The sequence below is a fragment of the Monodelphis domestica genome, chromosome 3, assembly GCF_027887165.1.
Source record: "Monodelphis domestica isolate mMonDom1 chromosome 3, mMonDom1.pri, whole genome shotgun sequence".
NCBI lineage: Eukaryota > Metazoa > Chordata > Mammalia > Didelphimorphia > Didelphidae > Monodelphis > Monodelphis domestica.
Genome location: NC_077229.1, coordinates 436,122,977 through 436,148,970, shown reverse-complemented (window position 1 = coordinate 436,148,970; position 25,994 = coordinate 436,122,977). Strand labels below are relative to the sequence as shown.

At 36.0% G+C, this 25,994-nt stretch overlaps 1 protein-coding gene across 4 annotated transcripts; it reads right to left on the bottom strand.

Annotated features, from left to right (window-relative positions):
- Positions 1-319: 319 nt before the first annotated feature.
- SEC11C (SEC11 homolog C, signal peptidase complex subunit) lies at positions 320-24,062 on the bottom strand. 4 transcript variants are annotated; one of them, XM_007487512.3, is made up of 7 exons: positions 19,930-20,068; positions 14,214-14,262; positions 9,226-9,335; positions 5,913-6,062; positions 3,440-3,559; positions 998-1,055; positions 320-522 (listed from the first exon to the last, which is right to left on the bottom strand). In XM_007487512.3, the coding sequence occupies exons 2-7, from the start codon at positions 14,235-14,237 to the stop codon at positions 469-471; spliced, it is 516 nt and encodes a 171-aa protein (XP_007487574.1). In that variant the 5' UTR covers positions 14,238-14,262; positions 19,930-20,068; the 3' UTR covers positions 320-468. The 4 variants fall into 4 exon arrangements, with proteins under 4 accessions (XP_007487574.1, XP_007487576.1, XP_001373963.2 ...); XM_007487514.3 differs by lacking the exons at positions 14,214-14,262; positions 19,930-20,068 and adding an exon at positions 23,718-24,062; XM_001373926.5 differs by lacking the exon at positions 14,214-14,262 and having other exon boundaries at positions 19,930-20,069.
- Between the last annotated feature and the right edge of the window lie 1,932 nt (positions 24,063-25,994).

Sequence of the window (25,994 nt, the reverse complement as noted above, 5' to 3'; positions counted from 1 at the left end):
GGTCATTTTTCATCATTTTTAAGTTGCCAATTACAAAATACATATTTAACAAGCTATATTCTTTATAGGTTTATGCTTGTTTTTTTCCTTTGTAGTACTATTTTTTTAATTAAGGCCAGATTTTGTTTTCCTTAAAGATTTGTTTTAAACATATGAATGCATGGAGAATATTTCCCCCCACCAATGTTACAGTCTCATAAATGGCTCACTTGATACTTTAAGTGATTGTAGATCCTTATTCTCTGCTTATAGAGATTACCATGACACAAACATGTAAACTGAATATATTCAAATTACAGAATCAACGTGGAAAACAGTATTTACTGATGAGTCATTTATTTGGACAAGACAAAAACCCCTGCATATTGTTTTCTTTTATATAGCAAGTGGAATATTTCAAATATATTAGTTTTTCTTTTTTCAATAGAATTCATTTCAGTCCAGTCCCAGGAATTGCTTCTGCTTGTTTTAGGATTCACGTTTCAGTATCACATATGCACCCATTACAGCCAAAAGAGCATACTGCAAAGAAATACAATGGAAATTATAGAGCTTGTTTCAGTCTGGAAATAAATTTAGAGTCTATATGAATATTCAGAAAAACTCGGTACAGTAATGGTCTAAGAAAAAGAGTAAATGATCACCTCTTCCCCCATGTTTTAGCTCCTAAATTAGGTAGATGTCATGCACATTAGAGTAAAAAGAGCTACAAAACTGAAGTAGGAATAAAGATTTAAATAAGCCATACTTGAAGACTAAGCTGTAAACCCTTTGTTCATGAATAACGGTCTATTTGCTTTTAAACAGTTCTTTCCATAATATATTATGACCCCCCCCAAAATAAAGAAAAAATTCCACATGATAATTTTTCCCTCCATAACTCTCAAGTGGTTTGCAAATGAAGTTGACTGTTAAGTATTAATTTCTCTAAAATTGTATCTTTCAGTCATTTGAATTAGATAATTAACGAATATTTCCTCCCCTAAAATGTTCCTACCTTGAATTTCGGATAATCATTCATGATTATGGTAACCATCCCAATGTATGGCAAAAACCTAAGTTGAAAAATGAAAATAATAAAATTACAATATAATACAATATTGGCTGTAGATTCAGTTTTAGAAGCTAAGTATTTCTTAGAGAATATCTCTGAATATGATGGCAAAGAAGTAAAAAAAAGACTGTACAGGTATAAATAAAAGAACCACATTTCTGCAGGGAGTTAAAAAAAAATCTTGTTTCAAAAGCAAAGCCAATTTTTAAATGAGTGTGAACTTGAACTAACAATTTTCCCATCTTCCATGGCTACATTTGCTACCACAAAATGGATATACACAATTTACTTGTTGCACAAATGAAGAAGAAAGTTTTTACAAGTTCCATTTGCAATATTTTTAGTACAACATTAAAGTCAACTTTTCTACAGAAATAATGCTGTTCAATAAAGATCTGAGGCAGACAAAGAATTAGGATCGGGGTGAGGACACTTTATTGGTAAACATCCATGTCACTTTAGATGCGCTTTTCAAATGATGTCATAAAGTTCATGGATCAATAATTATCAATGTAAGATCTGAGAAAAAGCTTTAAAATCAAACTAACAAAAAAACTATGCTGTCAATTTAAAATTCTCCTTTTTTTAATTACCCATACCTTTTGCCTTAGAATTGATACTAAGTATCAGTTCTAAGGCTGAAGAGAAGTTCTGAGGTCACATTTGAACCCAGGATTTCCCAACTCCAGGCCTGGTTCTCTCTCTATCCACTGTGATACCTAGCTGCCCAGAAATTCTTCTTTATTTACTCAGAAAGCATTTATTAAGTAGGCCTAGAACTCTGCTAGATACAAAGAAGACAATAATAAAAACATTTGGGAACAGGGGCAAGAGGGAAAAACAGAAACTACACACAAACATACAAGTAAATATAGAGTAGTAGGGGGAGAGGTAAAGGGAATTAGGAAATCATTCACATTCTTGACAAATCACCTAACTTTCATTCCTCTGGACAAATGGGGAACAAGATTCAGCAAAATAACAGATAATCTTTCGCTTTCATTTAAGCTGACGGGTCCAACTATAGGGGTCAGTACAGGTCAAGGTGCCTGCGGCCATGGCTTTGCAAAGGTGTTACAATCCTAGATCTGGAACCCTCAGTCAGCAGCGCCTGCTCTGTGAGATGCCTTTTGTAGACATCTGGCCTTGGTTAGTGGCCTTTGATTCTAGAAACCCCAGTATATCCTGACACTTTCTCATAAATAGCCTGCTTTGTGGGCTATCAATGGAGCTTCTAAATACATGCAAAAGAGAGGTTCCCATACTCTCCAAGCATATCTCCAGGAGATGTGTTTGTTAGTGGATAGTGAAGTAGTCAAAAAGATGAATGGGAAAAATAAGCCTCAATAAACCAATGGGGGGAGGGGGTTGAGGGGGAAGCAAGGGTCTGCCAGTGGAGTATGTCGGAACAGAGGGATTATGAATGAAATAAAAAAAATTTATTACACAGAAAATAATCACTTGCTCATTTCAATTGAGTAAGAATTGGTCACAATCAATAGAGAAAAAGAAATTTTAATATACAATTAAGTAAGAATTTTCTGACAGTGAGACTTAAAGCCTGCCAAAGGAGGCAATGGAAGATTTTTCTCTGGAGGCTTTTTAGTCTAGGATATATTCTCTTCTGGTTGAGATGGCTACAATGTGGTCTTGCTTCATAGCAAAGGGACCACGGCATTCAAAACCAACTAAGTCTAGAACTACCTTGTAATTAGTATGTCTTCTTCCTTAATAAAGAACAATATGCTCAGGAAGAAAAATTTGGAGACTGGATCTGTGATTTTATTAGTGCAGAAAATTCTTGGTGAGGAAATTTGTCTACCAATGAACACTGGCACCTATTGTGCAGCTTAGGAGAGTTATTGCCTTGGGCATTGAGTGGGTAAAGTGATTTGCCAAGTGTCATACAATCAGCAAGTATCAAAGATGGAACTTGAACCTTGGTCTCTCTGACTCTAAAGTCAACTCTCTATACACTCTATATACTCTATATACTCTCTATACACTATCTCTCTGAAATTTAAATTAAAAAAAAATAGAGAAAATCCAGCAATTTGGCTTCAAGTAAAAGAATAATGCCTAGTTCCCTTTCCCTCCAAAGTAAGCTGATGAAATTTATCACCAACATAATGACAAAATTACTGTAAACATCAAGAATAATTAACCTCTGGGGTGCAAGTATCTTTCTGAAAAAAGAATTCAACCTGTGGTACATAAAATTGATTTGGGTTGGATTTAGTACCAGTCCCTGGGAAGTTCTGATGAGTTTTATTTAGTTATTATAACACGAAAATGGATCATCTGTTGTACTCAAAAACTCAAACACACTGTTGCCAAATAATTTTCAGCATGGAAACCATGGAGTATTAAAAATAAATTCCTTACCCTCTTGCTCTTCCTACAACATCCTTCTTTTCTAGCCAGTTTTGACCTTCTTTGTACAAACCTCTATCATCAACTTCATTATTATCTCCTTTAGTCAGAAATTTGACATTTCCATTATCTCTGAAAAGTAAAAAGGACATTATCAACTAGTAATTAAGTTTCAGTATGATTACAAATGTGTTTAGATGTACACTAAAGTCATTCCACATGATGATGCAGAAGCATTTGTAGAAGGGTCAAACATGAGAAAAATTTTGGGTGATCCACAAAAGAGAAACATTCTTATTCATTGGTATCCTGATTGTAGGCAAAACTTTAAAAATATTTAACCTAAGTCGTGAATACTATTTACATGTAAAAGAGTATTTAATAATTTATAAAGTACTTTCTTTATAGCACTATGAAGTTACATAATTATTATTTTTACAAATGAGTAAAACTGAGTTCCAAGAGGTTATGACTAGCTTAAAGTCACTCAGTTAATAAGATGGAAAATCAAACTCAGGTCATTTGACTCCACTGCATACAAGCTGCCTCTGAGGCAAAATTAAAAAGAGAATATGGCATGGTTAAGTTCTGAAATACTTTAAGAATCTTTAACAACAAAATAATATTTAAAAACTTTTTTAAAGTCTCAAGGAAATGATGAGATGTCTCTATACCAAGCAATCAAGAATTATTATTAGTTAAAAATCCTTGATATTATGATTATTTTGTAATAATGAAAATAATGATACATAATAAATCTGAATAGAGTTCCAGATATTCCTTATTCTTTTAGGTAAACATGCATGCAGCCTTGTGAAATTCAGAACTGTAAATCAGGCTGATGGCACACATATCCTGGCATACACTACCAACATAAAATTCAAATCGCTCAGGATCAGACACTAACTGATATATTATTATGTATATGTAGGCCTTTGAGCACTTTGCCCTCCCTTCCACATAATAGGCTCAACTTGAAGTGCAAACCAGTTGACAGTCTGGCAGAATTCTAAAACCCAAAAGCAATCCTTGACAACAAAAGAACAGTGTGGTTCAGAAGAAAGCCTCTAAGCAAATATAGAAGTAGAAAATTATCAGATTTTATTTAAGTTGACATGAATGTGAAACATACTCTGCTAAATGTTGGGCATACAGCTTCTGACAAATCAAGCAGATCTGAGCACTGAGTTTCTTCTTAATTCTCCTTTTTTACTTAACATTGAATAATGTGCTCTTTCCCTCATCAGAAAGCACAGTGGAGTAAAAACCAGGATGTTGGGCAAGAGGTAACAACTATTGGCATAAAACCAATGGGACTGATTCTATACATTCTAAAAAGACATTGAGATAGTCTAGACACTGAATGCACAAAATTGCCAAATTATATAGCTATAAAGGTCTTTTAAAAAAATAAAACAAATAAAAGAATGTGAACTACGATTAGATAACATTAAAATCCCCACAGGAATTTGAAACAACATCAAATAGCAACAAATTGATTTGAACTATTGAAACCTGAGTGAAAAGAAACAAAAAGGATTTTTTAAAAACCCATAGCAACTGGGCATAAAGATATAAATTCCTGGAAATTATTACTTCAGCTTTTAATAATCTTTCACCTTCTAGTAATTAAAAAGCAAAATTAGAATAAAAACCAATTAAGATCATTAGCATAGAAAGCCTGGGTAAATCTCTTCCTTTAGTAAATCAAAAAATATTTAGCAAATACCTCATAGGGTATATTTTAATTACAAATGGAAGATTAGGATAGATCAATCTTTTTAAGGATCAGTCATTTAGGGGAGAAGCATTATGAATAGCTCAAGATCTTTTAAGAGTAATTGGTAGATAGGAAACATAAAAACTGAAATTTACACAATTTTACAGATTTATTCTATTATCTTCACAATATGCTGGATATATGCTTAATCCCATAGTTCTTAAGAAGTGAATTAAAATCATCCATTTTTCTACAGAAAAATCAAAATAGGTAAAGTGTCATTGCATTAATGTACTAATTCCCTCATCACAAAGCACAGTGGAATAAAAACCAGGATGTTGAGAAAGAGGTAACAACAAATCGCACAGAACCAGTACTATAAGAAAAAAGTTCTATAAATGGAACCAATTCTAAACATTCTAAAAACACATTAAGATGTCCAATGTATTCATATTATATATGAACTAATATATATTCAGAAAAACTTTACATCTACACATCACTTAAAAGTTTTTAGAGGGCTTTTTTATGAATAATCTCATTTGATTCTCCCCGCACTATTGTGCATTACTGTCATCTCAATATTAAAATGAAGAAACAGGTTCCCAAAGGCTATTGTGACTTGCCCACAATCAGTGAGTCAGGATCTGGCAGCAGGAATGGGGTAGTCCAGTCTAGCAGTCTTTCAACTGCACTTTACTGACTCTCCAATTACGTACCAAAAAATAAGGAAACACACAAAAAAAGAATTAAGGCTTTCATTACTTTTCGTGAACTTTGATGACTCTGTGGACTATAGGAATATCTCTTCCTTCAACTTTAAAAACGACTATTTCCCCAGCTCTAATGGGATCTTTCCGGAAATTTGTTAAAAACAGAAGGTCTCCTCTATGAAATGCTGGCTCCATACTGCCACTAAAAAGAAACACAAAATAAACATAGGATTTACATTATGATCTAAAAATGAACAGTACTTCAATCCACACAAAATAACACATGTCAGTTTATGCTGAAATTGGTTTCAAATAAATGTATAGTCTACAAATGAATAATGCTACTGAGTGTATGTTTCTGGTTATTAAAAGTTAAAACTCTGAAGTCCCTCAACCCTGACTTCCCCAAAAAAGTGATAATCTTGGCATAAAGTTAAAAAAAGGAATTCTTAAAGTTGAGTATAGAAAAGATCAATGGCACTTCCTGTTACAATAAACTGAAGATAAGTAAGTCTTGTTTTAGACAGTAGCTCCTTCTTGACTCCTAGGAAGATAGAAGCCCAGTGGTAGATGCAAATTCAAGAATCTATACTTCTGAATCTTTACGGTAGTCTCCTAGTTTTAGTTTTAAAAAGAGCTCACATTCTCCAGAAAATTCTATTTCATTTAGAACCAGAATGTTTTAGCTAGATAGGACTATTCCTTGCATTTAACTGATGAAAAAGTGGGCTCAATAAATTAATAAACATTAAGTACCTACTATGTGCACTGTACTAGATGATCTGAGTTACAAAGACAAAAAATGAAAACAGTTCTTCCTTTCAAAAAAGCACAGAAACACTAACTTATTCAAGATCAAATGGTGGGAAGAAATTTTTTTTCCTAGAAAAAATGTCAAATAATAGCAGAAATGAAACTAGAAATTAAGTTTCTTAACTCTTAAATTCCAGAGTTCTTGCTAATATCAAGTTCAAGAGGGTTAAATTTTTTAAGTGGAAGTTGAAGCTACTATATGATATATTCTCCTTTCAAATCCCAGTCTTGTAGGTAGAGCTGGAATAATCAAAATATAACTGGGTTTTATAACATGCCAATCTGAAATATTATAAAATCTAGATACACAAGAACTCATCAAATTTATGTATAATTTGTACACCAAAATTCCCCAAATGAAGTAAAATAGTTTATGGTACTTAAACAGCACCATTTGTCCCCTGAGCTACCCAGGTGCTTCCTCTCTGCCTGTTTTTATACAGCAAGTAAGGTAAGGATGTTTTGGTGGGTCAGATTTGGTCCTGTAGCCACACAATCCTGATCTAGATGATCCCCAAATCCCTTCCAACTCTTAACAATCTAAGTTTCCTTTTATGGTTTCAAAATTCCCATTAACTTTTTAGTCTCCAGAGAGATGTATGTCTTCAATGGCCTACAAATTGCCAAAATAGGCTTGAATACAAAGTAATGCATCACTGATGTATTTGGAATGGGAACACTACACCATTTCATGGTTCTGAAATGTGGTAATATTTATATATGATTTCACTTAATTTCAATGATTAACTTTTTATCATGCATGACTTAATGGCTTGATGAACACAATCCAGTGTTAATTTAGCCAAGGTCTTTAATACATAAAGTACTTTAAAAATCATCAAAAGAGTTATGGAAAAAAAACAGTATATTTGTGTACAATATACTTAAATTTTGATATTTGATATTTGAAAGAACGCAATTTAAGATGTGTTCTCTTAATGAAGAAGAAACTTGGTTGGAGATATCAGACCTTTAAAAAAATGTCCATACTTAAAAGAAAATTTGAACATTAAAATCTGCCATCTTAACAAATATATAAGAATTCTATCAGTTCAAAACAATTATAGTATTACTTGATTTTTAATTTTGTTTTTATCTGGATTTAATGAACACCATAATTAAAGCCAATTTCCACATACATAATAGAACAGAAAGAGGGTTATAAGTGTAACCATGAATCTCTATTTTATACAACTTGCTTTTAAATACATAATAAATTCAATATATAATTTTTAATCTTTTATTTTTTAATTAATTAATTTAATTTAGAATATTTTTTTATGGTTACATGATTCATGTTCTTTCCCTCTTTTCCTCCCTTCCCCCTCCTGTAGCCAAAGAGCAATTCCACTGGGTTTTACATGTATCACTCACTGATCAAGACCTATTTCCAAATTATTAATATTTGCACTAGGGTGGTAGTTTAGAGTCTACTTTCCCAATCATATCCCCATCGACCCATGTGATCAAGCAGTTGTTTTTCTTCTGTGTTTCTACTCCCACAGTCTTTTCTCTGGATGTGAATAGTGTTCTTTCTTATAAGTCCCTTAGAATCGTCCTGGATCATTGCATTGCTACTAATAGAGAAGTCCATTATAATCTATTGTACCACAGTGTATCAGTCTCTGTGTACAACGTTCTTCTGGTTCTGCTCCTTTCATTCTGCATGACTTCCTGGAAGTTGTTCCAGTTCTCATGGAATTCCTCCAGTTCATTATTCCTTTGAGCACAATAGTATCCCATCACCAACGTATACCACAATGTGTTCAGCCATTCACCAATCGATGGACACCTTTTCATTTTCCAATTTTTTGTTTTTTACCACCACAAAGAGCGCAGCTATGAATATTCTTGTACAAGTCTTTTTCCTTATTATCTCTTTGGGGTACAAACCCAGCAGTGCTATGGCTGGATCAAAGGGCAGGCAGTCTTTTATCGTCTTTTGGGCACAGTTCCAAATTGCACTCCAGAATGGTTGGATCAATTCACAACTCCACCAGCAATGAATTAATGTCCCTACTTTGCCACATCCCCTCCAGCATTCATTACATTCCATTGCTGTCATATTGGCCAATCTGCTAGGTGTGAGGTGATACCTCAGAGTTGTTTTGATTTGTATTTCTCTGATTATAAAAGATTTAGAACACTTTTTCCTGTGCTTATTGATAGCTTTGATTTCTTTATGTGAAAATTGCCTATTCATGTTCCTTGCCCATCAATATATAGTTTTTAAAGCTGTTGTGCTTGACTTTTTCTTTCTGAACTTCTTTCTGGTTATATCTGTGTATATTTTTTAAAAGACTAACACTTGAAAGCATGGTAGGATCTCTATCAATACATACATCTAGCCTGAATTGCCAAAATTTTCACTGAAAGTTAAAATAAAAAAACCATGAAATAGGTTTCAAATAATTTTATTTGAAAGGACTTTGCATGTTTCATTCAATTAAAGATTCAAAATTCACAAAGTTCTTGTAATTTGGAGATATTTTATTCAAGTATAGGTGTTTACCATAGCAAATGTGATACTGAATAAAGAAATTATTACATACCTCAGCACCACCACAATAGGACTTTCACTTCCAGTGGCAACTATCAAGCCTTTCCATATCATAAGAGCAGAAGATACAATCATGGCAAAGTTTAAAATCTGGTAATACAGCTGTGGAAAAAAATTAAAAACAAATTAAACTGAGTGTATGCTCTAGTTTTCCAAAGAAAAGAGACGTATATGCTTATAATGAACTAGTTCTGAACATACATTTAACAATAAACTAAACAACATGTCCACAGAAAAGACCTCTTTACTCCAAGAAGAGGGTTCAGAAGACAAAAAGGGATTTAGGGGAAAGGAATATCAGGTAGATTTCTCTGAGTAAGGAATCCCTATCCCTTTGCCTCACAAGAATCAATCATCTCATTGTCTTCAAGGTCTTTACACTAAAGTTTCACACTACCTATTACAGAAATAGAAGGTACCTTAGGGCACATCTTCACCTATTTTCTCCTCTGATTTGGTCTTAAGAGGAAAAGATGTATTCCCCACACACTTCCCCCCAAAAAGCCACTTTATTTTCTGCCTTGGTAACAACTCTAAGACTGAAGGGCAAAGATAAAGCAAAGGGTGTTAAGTGACTTGTCCAGGGTCAGACACCTAGAAAGTATCTGAGGCCAAATATGAACCCAGGTCCTCCCAATTCCAGGCCTGGTGCTCTATCCACTGTGCTACCAGCTGCCCCTGAAAAGTTCTATTTTTAATATCTGCCAAGACAAACACAGGAATTATCTGAACACAACTACAAAATGCTTTCCACACAATTAAAACTAGATCTAAATAACTGGAAAAACATTAATTGCTCATGGGTAGGATGAGATAACATAATAAAAATGACAATCCTACCCAAACCAATTTACTTATTTAGTGCCAGACCCATCAAACTATAAAAAAACTTTTTTACTGAGTTAGAAAAAAAATAACAAAGTTCAAGAATATCCAGGGAAATAATGAAAAAAAAATGTGAAGGAAGGTGGCCTAGCAGTACCAGATCTTAAACTATACTATAAAGCAATGATCATCAAAACAATATGGTACAGGCTAAGAGACAGAAGGGAGGATCAGTGGAATAGTCTTGGGGTAAGTGACCTCAGCAAGACAGTCTATGATAAACCGAAACAAAATTGAGAGGGGGAGGGAGTTGATTAACTTAATAAATTTGTTTAATTAAACAAAATCATTCCATTTAAAAAACAATAAGTGCCTACTATTGTTAAGGCACTGCATTTGGATATTTCAATTGGTTTACAACCCCCACTTATGTGGATACTCTCTAAGCAATCAAGATTCAAACCCTCTACATCTTTTCATCCTGTCAAACACCCTTGGCACTTCCTCCCTGCTCCAATTCCTTCCCAAAGTTTCCATAAAGGGTCCATTCACTGTGCTGAAGCCTTTTCTCTAGGGCAGGGTTTCTTAATCTGGGATCTATGAACTTGTTTTTAACAAGTATTTTGATAACTATATTTCTAATACAATTTATTTTCTTTGTAATCCTATTTTTCTCTGCATTTGAAAACATTATTTTTAGAAGGGATCCATGGGCTTCACAAGACCGCCAAAGAGGTCTATGACTCAAAAAAGTTGAAGAATTCTTGTTCTATACTATGAGATCTAAAATGGTTCATTTTGATTACATTAAATTAAAAAGGGGTTGTGCACAAATAAAACCAATGCAGCCAAAATTAGAAAGCTGGAGTTAAAAGTTTTACAGTTTAGAACTGATGCAAATTTATAAGAATACAACTCATTCCCCATTGATAAATGGTCAAAGGACATAAACAAGCAGTTTTCAGGGGAAGAAATCAAAACTGGCTATGGTCATTTGAAAAAAATGCTTTAAATCACTCTTGATTAGAGAAATGCAAATCAAAAAAATTCTAAGGTACCACACTTCATACCTACCAGACTGGAAAATACAAGAGAAAAAGAAAAATGACCAATATTGAAGGGATGTGGCAAAATTGGAGCACCAATGAACTTCTGGTGGAGTTGCAAATTGATCCAAACCTTCGGGAGAACAATTTGGAACTATATCCAAAGGGCTATAAAGCTATGCATATCCTTGGACTCAGCAATATCACTACTAGGTCTGTATCTTAAAGAAATCAAAGAAAAAGGAAAAAAGGCCTTTATGTACAAAAATATTCATAGCAGCTCTTTTTGTGGTGGCAAAGAAGTAGAAACTGAGTGGATATCCATCAACTGGAGAATAGCTGAACAAGCTGTGGCATACAATTATGATGGGATACTATTGTGCTATAAGGAAATGATGAGCAGGGGGACAGCTGAGTAGCTCAGTAGATTGAGAGCCAGGTCTAGAGATAGGAGGTCCTAGGTTCAAATCTAGCCTCAGACATTTGCTAGCTGTGTGACCCTGGCCCTTACTGTTCTTTTGCCTTGGAACCAAGACACCATATTGATTCTAGGATGGAAGGTAAGGGCTTAGGGGAAAAAAAAGGAAAAAAAAGAAACAATGAACAGGATGCTTTTGGAAGAAACCTGGAATACATAAACTGATGCAAAATATAGTAAGTAGAACCAGGAGAATGTTGTAAACAGAAACAGCAATATTGGATGATGGTCAACTATGAAGTATTTGAATATTCTCAGCAATACAAAGATCCAACACAATTCTAAATTGTCTGGATTTACTCATAAAATTGGATGAAAAATGCTATCCACTCCAGAGAAAGAAATGATGGCACCTAAATGCAGGTCAAAGTATACTTTTTTCTTTTACTTTATTTTTCTTGTAGTTTATGTTTTTTGGGGGGTCTGGCTTTTCTTTCACAACATGATTAATATGCAAATATATTTTGCATGACTACATGTGTATAAATAACTATCAAATTGCTTGCCTTCTTTATAAGGGAGTAAGGGAGGGAGGGAGGGAGAGAATTTGAGAATCAAAATTTTTTTAAATGGATGTTAATTTTTAGATGTAATAGGAAAAAATTAAAATATTTAAGTGTTAAAAAGGAACCATTGCTCTGGGAATTTTAATATTTCTTAGGCACCAGTATAGTATCTGAACTGTCCTTCCTGGGCTGAGCCTGGTCTACCTCCTTTTCTAAAGATATCTTTTCTGGCTACCTTTTATATTGCTTCTTGTACCCAAAAGATCACTAGCAATATACTACAGCCCATTTATGCCCACTGAACATTTTTCCACTACCCTTTAAGCAATTTTGATTTTACAGTGTGTGATGTGTTCCATAAATCACAGCCATATGTTATCACTGTAAAAATACTTGGTGTTAAAATGATGGGTTTTTGTTTGATCAGTGAAAGCATTGCGCAATTTTCTAAATGCAATCTGTCTACTTTATTCTTCTTATTCAACTTTGGTCTAGCCCACCATCCAAGAAACATATAATAATGAAATCAACTCTATTGGTTATCCATCCAACTATAGATCAGTCTAGAAAGGCATTTTTCTACCACTTGGTTTTGCCCAAGTAGACTACTGAGATCCCCCTTTACTCATTTTATATTCTAGTCAACTCAAAACATACTACATCTTGTTCCCTTGACCTGTCTTGTCCTTTTCTACTTCTGTACATATCTTAGATAAGAATGGTTTACCCTCAAATCTCTTCATGTCAAGATCCATCTCTTCCTTCAAAGCTAAATAACTTCTTCCATGAAGCCTTCCCTGATGTCTCCCTCAACTATAAGTGCCCTTCTGCCTTCCCAAATTCCTCTTAGTACTCTAGACTTTTCCTGTGCATTTATAATAGTACAATTTACATCAAATTTCTAAATGAATGAGTGCCCATTTGTGTTAGGCAGTGAAAAGGAACCACTATCATTGGGAACACCTTCCCTGCTTGTTTATTAACTGCTCATAGCATATAGATGAGGTAACAGTCAACAACTTTATTCCTTACAGGAATAAGGAAGACCACCAGGCTGTACAATCTGCTCTCCTAAGGTCCTCTGGGTCTTATCATCTGCCTTGCTTCTATCCTGAAATCCCTTGGCATTGTGATAACATTATTTATATAACCCCAAATAACACTGACTCCTGCCACCTGCCCCTCCATAGCACTTGTAGGATGTGGACCTTTCTAGCCTGCCCTGTAGCTGAAAGTTCTTTTAAATGATGTCTCCTCTAATTAGAAGATAAACTCCTTGCCAGGAAGAACTATTTGCTTTTTCTATACATATCCTCAGAGCTGGATACAGTGCTTGGCCCAATGCTTAATAAATACTTTTTCATTCATTATATTTATCTGCGTATTTATCTGGTTTTGTTTAACATTTGTATCCCTAGGACACAATGTTGCCTGCAAGCACTTAATATTTGTTGAACAGAATCTAATTTCTTGAATGTATGACCAGAAAAGGAGGTGGACTGGTGAGGTCATGAGAAGGAGAGACAACAGAAGGCTAGCTCCAAAGGAAGACACATTGTGAGTTGGTAGATTTATCTTCTAAAGAATTTGTGGAAAAACAGGGACAAGACAGACAAGAAAGACAAGAAAGGCAAAGAGGGATTGCCAGCTGCCCCAGTGGAGGGACTACAGATGGAGTGCTGGCTATACTGGGCAAGGGACACCCATTCAGATGGAAGGAGAATTAATTGGGAAAGTGCTCCAGGGCACTTTTAGACAAAGTTCATTATTTCTGAGGCAAAGTCTCCAAGCCCTTTCTGTCCACAGAAATTTAATTCAACAGAATTTAAATCAACAAGCATTTATCACGGGTCTACTAAGATGGTCATATGCAATAAAATATAAATGGAAATACAAAGATAAAAATGGAAGCAGTTACTGCCTTCAAGGAACTTATATTCTACTAAAGAGATAAAACTAGTACACAAATGAATTAAATAGAAACTAATGTCAAGAGGGAAAAGGCTAGAATCTAGAAAGGAGGAGGAAATCAGAAAGGAAATTATCACCTGAGTAGTACTTGGAAAAGAAGTTGTAGATTCTATGAGGTGGAGGTAAAGTAAGAAGCTCATTGTTTCCAACTTACCAGAGATATGAGATGGGATGTCATATGTGGAGAGCAAAAATAATGTCAACTTGATTGGAGTAGAAATAATAAGAAAATATTATAAATTATTAATAAATAAATGGAGAAATCAGCATGAAATAAACCTAGAAATGTAGATGGTGGTCAGGTTACTAAGGGTTTTAAATGCCAGGCAAAAATTGGTTCATTTTATCCAAGAAGCAACAGTCATACCCTGGAAATTTTTAAGCAAAGTTTTGGGTCTATCAATTTGGCAGTTGTGTGGAGAGGAGCGTGGAAGCAAATTCTGATTTTTGACCACTTATTTGGCAAAGGTATTAAAATTATTTTCAGCTTGAAATCTAAAAAAAAAAAATCAGCTAAATTTTTTTCCTTTGCGGAAAACAATCTAAGAACAAGATGCTGAACTGAAACTTACTATCCTGTTTGCCTGGTGGTTTCTTTAGTTAATATTTTGCACACCAATTTTATGCACATCACTTCCATGTTCAAAATAGATTTCTATAATGTCACCTAAGGAGCACAAAAATGACAGCTAGATGTACTTTTTCAGAAGTCTCAGCTACAGTACTTTTTTATTTCTTCCCTTACAGTGTAAGCAAAGAGAATAGAGTGAACCTTTTACACATGTATCTTCTTTAAAGACCAATAGTGCCAAAAGAGAAAGCAGTTTTAGGTCTGAACATGACCTAATTTAGTAGATTTTAGAAGAAAAAAGAAAAAAGGGACCTCAAGCAAGAGGATGTATCCAAAGGGCAAGTATTAAGTGGCTGGAGAAGTTGAAGCTCAGAAAAAAGTGAATGTTTTACAATTTTTAAGCAAGAAAAAGAATAACTAGCCAACAGTGGAGTTGGCTAACAAAAGGATTAGAAGAATAAGATGGAGGTTAGTTAAAGAGACAGCATTGCAGAAGGTCAGGCACCCTTGCCAGGCTGCAACTCTCAAGGCCAGGGCTCATTTTAGAGGATTTGTTTTTTAATCATCCAATATTACCATAATAATTTATTTAAATTCCTTGAGGATTTTTCTGCTGATGATATCAAAAAAGAGAATCAGTCAGTTTTTCAAAATGTTCTCTATCACAGCACATTAAATTTAGTTACAGCTGTCATAGCAGCCAAACAGTTACACACCTTGAAACATTCAAGTGCCAAAAAACATATTCCATAAAACACATGAATTTCTTTGATGACCCTCATGATATAAACTTGATCTAAGTTCCTCAAATGCTATTTCAGTGAAATGTGAGTTTTAGCTGGACCTACCAAACTGGAAAGGCTTACAATAAAGGTCCAGTAAGAGAGTGTGAGTCAGTTGTCCAAGGGGCACTTTAGTTGGGTTCACTAAGAAACTCATCATCAGAGATTAGCCACCAAATGATCAATTCTGAGAGCCCATAGCAATTCTTTATTTGCTCATTTCTACTTCTTTGAATTTCTAGATTTTTTTCAAGTGCCACCAGAATCCTATGAAAAACTTTCTGAAACCCCTTTGTAATTTCTCCTTCAAATTATCATGCATATACTTATTTGCTTAAATATTCTATCATTTTCACTTTGGGCAAGGACTATTTTTCATTATGTATTTGTAATCCCAGTACCTAGTACGGTATCTTGCACATAGTTGGCAAATTAAATAAATGCTTATTGAACTGAATATGACTTAACAAGTTCATGAAATGGTTTTCGGCTTTAAAAATTTAGGCTTTCTCAGAAGATTCTTTCTAGTTCTTACCCATCATTGGACCAGTCCTTTACAACCCAAAACTAAATGCAGAACAAAGGACAAGTAAAGAGAACAATTCTTGTTTCCAACCAGCTCCCAGAAGTGTGGCTTAATTTTCACACCATGGGTACAATTAAGAAACATAGAATTTCGAAGGTAAGACCTTCAAAGTCATCTAGCACAACTTCCCTGGAGGTAGAAATTTGGGGAAAACACCCATACACAGTCCTTACCCTTAAGGTGGCAAAAATGTAAAGGGGCAAACTGGGCACATACAAGGAAGCATGATAAAAAGTAAGATATAATAAAGGAAAAGGAGAAATTCAGACAAAGTGCTTTAAAAGAATTTAAGAAAAGGAAGAAGTTTAAATAGGAGGAAAGAAGAGATGGTGTTTGATAAGAGTTTCATGGAAGATATGAACTGGTAGGCACTTAGGGAAAGATTTCACTAAGTTGGCAGGATGGAACACATTCCAATTATGAAAATGCAATCTGACCTCTGGAGGCTGGAGAAGGGATGAGACAGGGGAGTGAAAAAACATAGTACATGAAGGAAAGCAGAGTAAAATAAAGGTTAGCCTGAAATTAAGTTGAAGAGTTGGATGAAAGGGAAAGGGAGAGACCAGATTTGACAGCTATATTGTTTTTATAAGTATCTGAAGAAATATCATGAGAAATGAGTAACAAAGATCATCATTTTGATTATAAGATCTATCAATCTAATCAATCATTAGAAAGATTACTTGGGTAACAGAGTAAAAGTAATGATTGGAAGAAATACAGAACACTGACAGAAATATCAGTTACAAGATGGCCTAATAGCATCATCTCACAATATACAACAAAGCAGGAATCAAAGAAATAATTTGGTACTGGTTTAAAAACAGTGGTTGAAAGGATCAGGAACACAACATACAAAAAGCATATGAATCTAATAGCCTAGTGTTCAATAAACTTAAAAGACTTTAACTACCAGAGTAAGTCACTATATGACAAAAAAAATTCTAGGAAAATTAAACAGCATAGATCAACTCCTCATACCATATTATCAAGATAAGCTCCAAACCCATTTATGATATAGATGTAAAAAGTCACATCATAAACAATTAAGGAACAAGGAAAAATGACTTTTTGATTGATGGGTAAGTGAGAGCTCATAACCAATTGAGGCATAGAGAGGATCATAAAAACAAAACAATTTTTAACTTATAAAAGTTTCTGCACAAACAAATTCAATGCAGCTAAGATTAGAAGAGAAAGTTAACTGGGGAAAAACCTTTGCATAAAGTTTTTACGAGATATATAAGAATCTGACTAGAATTTCTAAGAATAATTACTGCCCGATTGATAAATGGCAAAAGAAAAAAAATATGAACAGGCAGTTCTCAAGGAACGAAATCCAAGCAATATACAACCACATGAGAAAATGCTCCAAGACACTTAGTAATCAGATGGTTAAAATTAAAGTAACTCTAAGCTCACACTCATCAGACTGGTGAAGTTGACAAAAAAACAAAGTGACAAATGTTGGAAGGCCTTTAGGAAAACAAACATAATGACTTCTTATTGTTGAAGCTATGAATTGGTCCAGTCATTCTGGAAAACAATTTGGGAGTATGCCCAAAAATTTACTAAGCTATGCATCTCTTTTGGCTCACTAATACCACTACTGGGCCTATCTCCCCCACTCCCCATAAAAAAAAAAAAGTTTACAAATAAATACATATATGTGTATATATATATATATATATATATATTTACATCACCTCTTTTCATAGTGACAAAGAACTTGAAAGTGAGGAAGTACCCATTAACTGAGAAATGGCTAAACATATTGTAACAGAATACTGTTGTGCTGTAAGAAATGATGGAGATAATTTCAGAGAAACCTGGGAAGGCTGGTATGAATTAAGCAGAGTAAAGTAAGCAGAAATGGGAGAAAAATTTATACTATAATAACATAAAAAAATGAACAAATTTTTAAGACTTAAGAACTCTGATCAACGAAATGATCAACCATGATTCCAAAGAGCTGATGAAGAATACTATCCACCTCTTGGGATTGACTAAAGAATTTGGACAGGGCCAGTATGAGAATTTGTTTTCTTGATTATGCAAATTTGTTGCAAGGAATTTAGTTTTCTTACCACCCTCACCCCCACCAAGGGTGTTTGAGTGGGTGGGTAGGTGGGAAGAATGGGAAGAAAAAATGCTTGTTAGTCAAAGAATAAAATAAAATCTATTAAAAAAAATTTTAATCACTATTTCTAGTTTTCCCTTTGGGCCCAGCAGAATAATTCTAATCTAATCATCTAATTCCCTCTTCTATATGACACTCTTCAAATAGGGGAAGACAGCAATCTTGTTCTTCAAGTCTTCTCTTTTCTAGGCTAAACATCATTGGTTTCTTTAAGTTATATTCATTGTAGAAGGCACAATGTCCTTCTTAAACTGAGAACTTGAGCTTGGGAGAAAAGTTAGAACTGAAGAAATATATTTGGAGTCACTTACATAAAAGATGAGGATAAAGGACAGGCACCTGAAGAGCATCTATATTTTTGGTGTTGGTAAGAAGAGTCAGAGGCAGTCAGGGAAAAAAAAAAGTATCAGAGATAAGAAACTAAGGGCAGTAACAGAAGACAAACTATAAGCCTTTCAAAGAGATTACCAACTGTATCAAACAGTTCAGGGATTAAGGAAGAAAGGCTATTGGATTTGATAACTTCCAAGTGATACTTGAAAGAATAGTTTCAATTGAGTGGGAGGGCAAAATAAGTCATAAAAATAGTTAGCATTTTATAGTACTTCCTATGTGACAGACACTGAACCAAGAGCTATATCTAATTTGATTTTCCAAAGGATCACCTACCTTTGAGATAGGTGCTATTATTATCCCCATTTTACAAATGATGAAAATGAAGTAGAGATTGTGACTTTCCAAGGTCTGACATCATAAAGGTAGGTATCTGAGGGTGAATTTGAATCCAGGTCTCCTTGACTAATTTTTTGTAAGTAGGCACTCAAACAGTGTGTATAAAATTTAACACTAGTGAACCAAATTCAGTGAAGGAAAGTGGAGGAATCTGCCTTGAAAAAGTTAACGAAGGCCCCAAATAAAGAATAAAGATTCAATAATCACAGAGGTAAAGCAGGAAGTTCACATCACAGCTGCAATACTCTAGGTATAGGAGGTGACCCAGATCATCTATTGAAGGGGGGGGGGGGGGGGAGTTGGGATAGGGGCAACAAGCAAAATATTTCAATAGCTATCTTCAAAAATAAAAGAATTTCTGAGTGAAGGTCCAAGTATAATTAGGCAGTAAGAATTCACACAACAGGTAGCAATACTTGTCAGCACAGGAGCAAACAGACAATGAAATAGGGCTATAATAGCCCTTCAGACACAGAAAGAAGACAGCATGTCATATCTTCACTGATAAGCTGTCTAGGCCAAACATCTAAGATTCCTTAAAGTGTTCTTCAAAGGCTATTTCCCAGCACCTAACCATCTTAACCAGTCGCCTTCTAGGATACTAAGAATGACACCACAGACAACCTTACTTGCCCCTTCAAGCCCCCATCCCCGCCCCCATCCTAGTATAGTGCTTGGCATACGGATCAACCCCCTGTATAAATTAGTAAAACTAATCCCGTTTCTTTAGAAGGAGTGCCTAATTTAAACTTATCTTTCCCAGACACAGCAGGCACGTAAGAAGTGTTGGATAAGCAAAATGGTAAGGGAACGAGAGTGCTAATAGGAGAAATCCACTTAGACCGGAGGCTACTCGACTCCCACACCCAGGCTGTCAAGTCTCACTCCCTCAGGTAACGCAAGGTAGGATGCCCTTCACTTCCCCTCCCTTCCAAGTCTCCGCTCTGCCCATCCTCAGGTAGTTCTTCACGAGGTGCCTGCGTGCCCAGAGCCCCGACGCCCAGCCAGGACTCTGGGTCTCGGTCTCGGTCTCGGTCCCCGCCCCGGGCCTCCAGTTACCTGGCGCTTGTTCATCCTCCTTAGGTCCCCGAAGATGTCCATGGTGGGTGGCTTCCTGAAGTCGGTCCCCCGGGACACTGTGTAGCACAGGGAGGAAGAAGGGGGCCGAGCAGGCCAGCGGGCTCAGGGCAAGGGGCTGTTACCCGAGCAACGTCGACACACCTGCCTGGCGCCCCCTTCTCCCTCCCTTCCTGCTTCCTCGCCGCCTTGTCTGGACCGCGCTACTGCGAGTCCGCTGGACAGGTGGGATCCATTGATAGGCGGCCCGGTGGGGCAGCTGGGAGCTGTAGTCCTCCGCCGCGGGTCCCGCGCCGCCCTGAGTGAGTAGAAAACTACGACTCCCTAAATGCATCAGGGGTAAGAGCATACTCCAGCTAGGACCCTGAACCGGTGGGAGGATGGTGACGGAGCGGGCTCTGGGAGGCAACCGATGGCCACAAGCTGAGCTACCTAGAGACAGTGGCTAGAGGGTGCGGGTTCTGAACGTCGCCATAATAATTTGGCATAACGAACAAATATCCCGACGGGATGGAATTTCTTGGCATTCCGGCCAGGCATCCCGAAGACAACTAAAAACCTAGCCGACATGCTACGCCGTGTACTTTCGCCATTGGGCGGTGGAGGCCATGGGAAGGCGTGACCTAAAGAGGCATGGACTGGGGTTGGGCAAGGCACGTGGTGGTAATTTAGGTGCTGTCAAGGTGTACAAGGGACACTATCAGTGGTTGATGTGGAAGTATATAGAACCACAAAATGTTAAAATTGGAATGAATCGTTTAATCAGACCTCTCGTTTTAATAAGAAATTCAGAATGTACGATCCAGAAAGAAAACTGATAAGACCACCAATGGCTAGGGCAAAGGAGATTAACAAACAGTTCTTCCAAAAAGAATTGCATACTATTAACCATTGAAGAAAAATACTCCCAATGAAGGCAAGTGGGAGGAGAAGGGTTAGGAGAAAAAGGAGGAGGAGAAAGGGAGGGAGAAGGAATAATGATGTATAGGAGTGGCTGATGTTGGAAGGATTGTAGAAAGATAGAATGGTAAAGGTGTGAATTGGCAATCATTTTGGAAAGCAATTTGGAATTTTCATCCACTGCTAAGCATATTTCCCAGAAAAAGTCAGTGATGAAAATGACTGCATAACATACACCAAAGTATTTATAACAGTACTTGTTATGGAAGCAAATAACTGGAAACAAAGACATCCCCAATTGAGGATGATTTATTGCCTGAATGTAATGGAATAATACTGTAGTGTAAGAAAGGACCAATTTGATTGATGAATATAGAGAAACATGGAACGTTTTATATGTACTGATGCAGAGTAGAAGTGAAGTCAATAAAACAATATACATATATATGTGTATATATATATATATATAAAACACAATGTAAATTGTTGAACAGCTTCCAAACAAAAGTGAATGTTTCAAAATTACAAAGATCAAGCATGGGTCTAAAGAGATAATGTTAGAAGATGCTACCCACTAATTAATTGTAAAAGTGGAAATTCCACAAGCATGAAATATTGCATATGTTTTCAGATCCTTTCCATATATTGATCAATTTTACTGATTTTTTTTCTCTGATCCTTTTTTCCTTTTAAAAATTTTCTTTGTTTTATGAGATGGTTCTCTGGAAGGGGAAGGAATATGGGATGGAGTGCTTAGCAATGTTACCCCTCCCCCCAAATCAATACAAATTTATTTTTGAAAAGAAACCCTAATTCTATTTAAAAAGTTACCAAAATATTTTTTAAAAACAAGGTTCACAGATCACAAGTTAAAAATTCTTTTTCTAGGTTTTTTTCCAGGGTTGTGGAGAGATGGTGGAGTAAGGCATGAGACTAACATGCTCTTCTAACTCCCCCACAGACTATCAGAAATAACTCCATGAATCAATGCTAAAAGCAGCAAAAATGGAAAAGAGTTGGGAATGAAACAGAGCAAACTGTGACTGAGCTAGGGTAGTGATGGTGAACCTTTTAGAGACTGATATTAAAAGGGAAAAGAGGGGAAAACTCTTGGAAGCTGATATAATGGTTAATGAGAATGAGTTTTTGAGCTAACTCTCAGGTATATTCCCTCCCTATCCAGACAAAGAGCCAAAGGTCGCCTGGCAAGGCGGAGACATTGGAAAATGCAGAGGTCTGTACCAGGTTGGGAATACCACAGGAGTGGAGAAATGTCCGTTGGTCAGGTAATTTTGCAAAACCTAACCCCCTGGATGTCCCTTCTGGTCAAACCCCTAGCTGGAGGAGAATCAATGACTTTCAGCCTAGGATTTGACTTAACCTGGGATCTAATAGAGATCTCCCTCCGAATAACCCTTCTCCCACCAGTCCTCCTTCACCCTTTTTATAACTGATCTGCCTGCATTTGTTGTTTAGTTGAAGTTTGGTTTAATAGTAAATAACAAGGAAAGGGATAGAGGGTAGAAGGATGAGAATAAAGATCAGTCAGGTTTGCCCTTTCAAAGCTCGGTAAAACCGGGGTTTGTCTTTGCCCTCTCTGCCTAAAGATGGAATTCTTCTGCTATTCTAGCTATCTAAGAGAAAATGGTGATGGTCTCTAGATAAGCAGGCACAAGGAGAGAGGGACCAGTCTTCTGTGGTCCCAGCTCCTCTCTGGGTACCCCTTGAGAAGCTGGCTGCTGACTACTTCACACAGATTCCCCTTCAGTTCAAGCAAGATGGACAGGCTGCTGGGTTCATTGAGGTATTGGGAAAATGGCCAGGGAATGTCTGCTCTTCCAGGAGATCCTCTCTGGTGGCTCCTATTCCAACCAAAGCCAAGAACAGACTCTCAGACTGTCTGTTGGACTCCCCCAACTGCCCCTCACTCAGGATTCTATTGACCTTTGGCCTTTTCCACAGTTCTCTTGCTGTCATGGCTTCCTCCATGTGAATTCCATTCCTTCATTTGTCCCCTTTCACAAATTCCCCACCTTCCCAAGGTCAGTGTTTGTGAATCTTAATACTTACCTTTAATGCTATGCTATTGCTAATCTCCCCCAAAGTAAAAAGCCCCCTCTACTCTATGCTATGCTATTTCTTTATATCTATTCCTACTTCTAGGATTTTCCCAGGAAAGCATAGGGTGAGAGATTGGGGTTTACAAAAATGAATATAGGAAACAAAATGCCAATGTTGAACATAAGAAATACCAAAAATCAATAACACTACTACTATTATTGTTTCTACAATTCTATACTAATATACCAATTTTTTGTCTATGCTTATCACCATGCTTATCACTTATCACCATATCTTAACTATAAATTCTTCCATTAATACAATTTTAGCCAAGGCTTCCACAAAGAAAAAAAAAAGAAAACTATTCTGCCAATGCAGTTTAAATTCTATTCTTAACCAATGTAGGTTATGTATACACTAACTCTTAAGCTCACTGGTAAGTTATACTATCTTATGCAAATTTCCATGTCCTATTCTATACATGCTGTATTTACACTCTATCCACAAAGTATGATACAATATACATAAACCCTATAGCTACATTTGCAAACCTATGTTATAAGTATGTTCAATTTTCATAGAAAGTATGTACAAAATATACAGTTATTCAATTCCTATTCCTTGATGTTAAATCACACAGAAAAATCTACTGATCTTCCTATCTGATTAAGACCTTATGAATCTAGCTAAGTACTTACATATTTACTTTTTCCAATCATAGATTCCCATTTATCTACATGGGGCCATTAAATATATCTGTTTTTTGAGTTGTGTAGTTCTTTTGTGTGGTGTTGTATGCTTATACTTACCTTTTCTTTTCAGAACTCCTCTTCTTATTCGTTTTGCCTGAAGTTCTCTTCTTTCTTCCCAGTTATGTGTGTATTGGATGCCTTATCATGTGAAATATGCATCAGTGATCTATGTCGCACTATTCTAACATAAGTCCTGGTTACTGTCTGTCCACTTCTTATTTACAAGTATTTACAAAGATCAATTGTCTTTGCTGTCCATGTCAGGTTTGCAAAAGATTGTTTTCCTTCTTGTCTTGCAGCTTTTCTTTTGATCTTTTCCTCTGGGCTGTTATTATTTTCTTTGTTGCATTGTTGTCAGTTGTCTAATTCTTGTCTGTGGTCTTATGCTTGACAGATAATCTCTTCCTCTTCTGTAACTGTTTATGGAACTTGTGTTTCATTGTGATGTAATTTTGTTGTTTTTGATTGGTTTTCATTCTCAGCACTTTCTATGTCATATGTATTTGTAGTTTGATTTTCTTTATTGGTGTAGGGTTTTTAAAGTTTTGTGTGGGAACAGTGGATCCAGGAGTTTTTCCCTGCAACTTTTATTGAGCTGGTTGTAGTTAGTATGATTTCGAATGGACCAACTCATTTTTCCTCAGTAGAACTGGGTTTGCGTATTTGGGCTTGTAATAGAGCATGCATAGGAATAGTTGATGTTTCTACTACATACTAAATCTTTAAAGTATTCTAACATCCAAGTTACTGTATTTGGATCAATATCTACATGCAATTTTGTTGTTTCAGGAGGTGTGCCAATATCTTGTAGTGGGGTTACTAACTCAATCTTATTTAAATCCCATTTGTCTTCTGTATTTGCATTCACATCTGAACCTTGGGTAGGCAAGGAACCTTTAGCTTCCCAGTACATACCCTGGTGAACCAGTTACAGAGTTAGATAAAGGATATGGGTACATCTGAGGCGCTTGAATGGCTGGCCTCATGTGAATTTGAGGTATTTAGGAGATGTACTGGAGGCTATACATCTTATTCTGGTCTAGTGTTAGCATTGGGACTGAAGGAATTGAAAAAGTCTGGGAACCTGGGGAAATTATGATGCTGCTTGGCTTGTTCACAGATAACAGAGATTTTGAAGGATTGAAGTCTTTGGCATTAGAGTTCAATATAGATTTCTTTACTATTTCATTGACATTTCCCTGTGCTGTATCTTCCCCATTGGTTATATTTCCCGGAGGTCTGCTCATTTGAGTTTTTGGAGATATTGATTGTTGCACCCCATTGGTTATAATTCCAGTGACCTTTGGCCTTTTATACAGTTACCTTGGTCTCATGGCTTCCTCTGCATGAATTCCATTCCTTCACTGAGTACCAAAACTACAACCCTCATACCACATGTGAGCCCCCTACCTTACCCCAGACAGGAGAGTAAAGAAGTGCTCTCATTGGGCTGAGCAGTGGGTGATGTGAGAAATGTTCTCAGGCAAGTGTGGAGAGGAATAAGGGAGCAACCCCCGCCAACACTCTCCTGCACATGTGCCATAGATTTGCCAACATGGAACTAGGGGTGCAAGGACTACACTTGGCCAGAGATTATAGAAAGAAGGACCCAGGAAACAACAAAGAAAAGAATCCTAAAGCCTGGGTATCACCCCAACTTGCCACCCCCCCAAAAAAAACTCTGGAAGACAACCTCACTTACACATACAACTAACAGTTAAGCTTATTACTTTGGCTGCTAAAATTTGAAAAATAATGAGTAAGCGAAAGAGAACCAAACCATAGATGACTATTACAGGGCAGAGAAGAGCTGGGTTCAAATTCAGAGGACAGTGAAGTTAAATTTCCTACTTCAAAAATATCAAAGAAAAATACCAAATAATCACAAGCCCAAAAAAAGAGTTTTTGGAAAATATTTTAAAAAGATTTCAAAAACCAAAGGAGAGTGGTTAAGGGAATAAACTAAAAAAATGGCAATACAAGAAAATCAAGAAAATTATGAAAGCAAGACCACCCATTTGGAAAAAGAGACCCAAAACCTCAAGGAAGAAAATAATTCTTTAAGAATAAGAACTGGACAGAGGGAAGCTAATGACTTTTTAAAGCAACAATAAATAACAAAAAAATCAAAAGAAGAAATAATAAAAGAAAGCATGAAACATTACCAAAATAACTGGCCTAGATCATATATCGAGCAGAAGCAATATAAAAATTGTCAGACTACCAGAAAGTTATGATTTTTTTTAAAAAGAGTTTAAATGCTGTACTCCAAGAAATCATTAAGGAAAATTGGTAGTTCTAGAACTAGAGGGCAAAATAGAAATCATTGATCCC

Bases quoted from the DNA above. Each gene is read 5' to 3' on its own strand.
- SEC11C (XM_001373926.5), bottom strand. From the start codon at position 19,971: ATGGACATCTTCGGGGACCTAAGGAGGATGAACAAGCGCCAG. The intron at 6,063-9,225 runs GTATGTAATAAT...GTTTCTTTTTAG, and splicing joins CCTATTGTGGTGGTGCTGAG to TGGCAGTATGGAGCCAGCAT. The intron at 1,056-3,439 runs GTAAGGAATTTA...TTTTCAACTTAG, and splicing joins GTTGTAGGAAGAGCAAGAGG to GTTTTTGCCATACATTGGGA.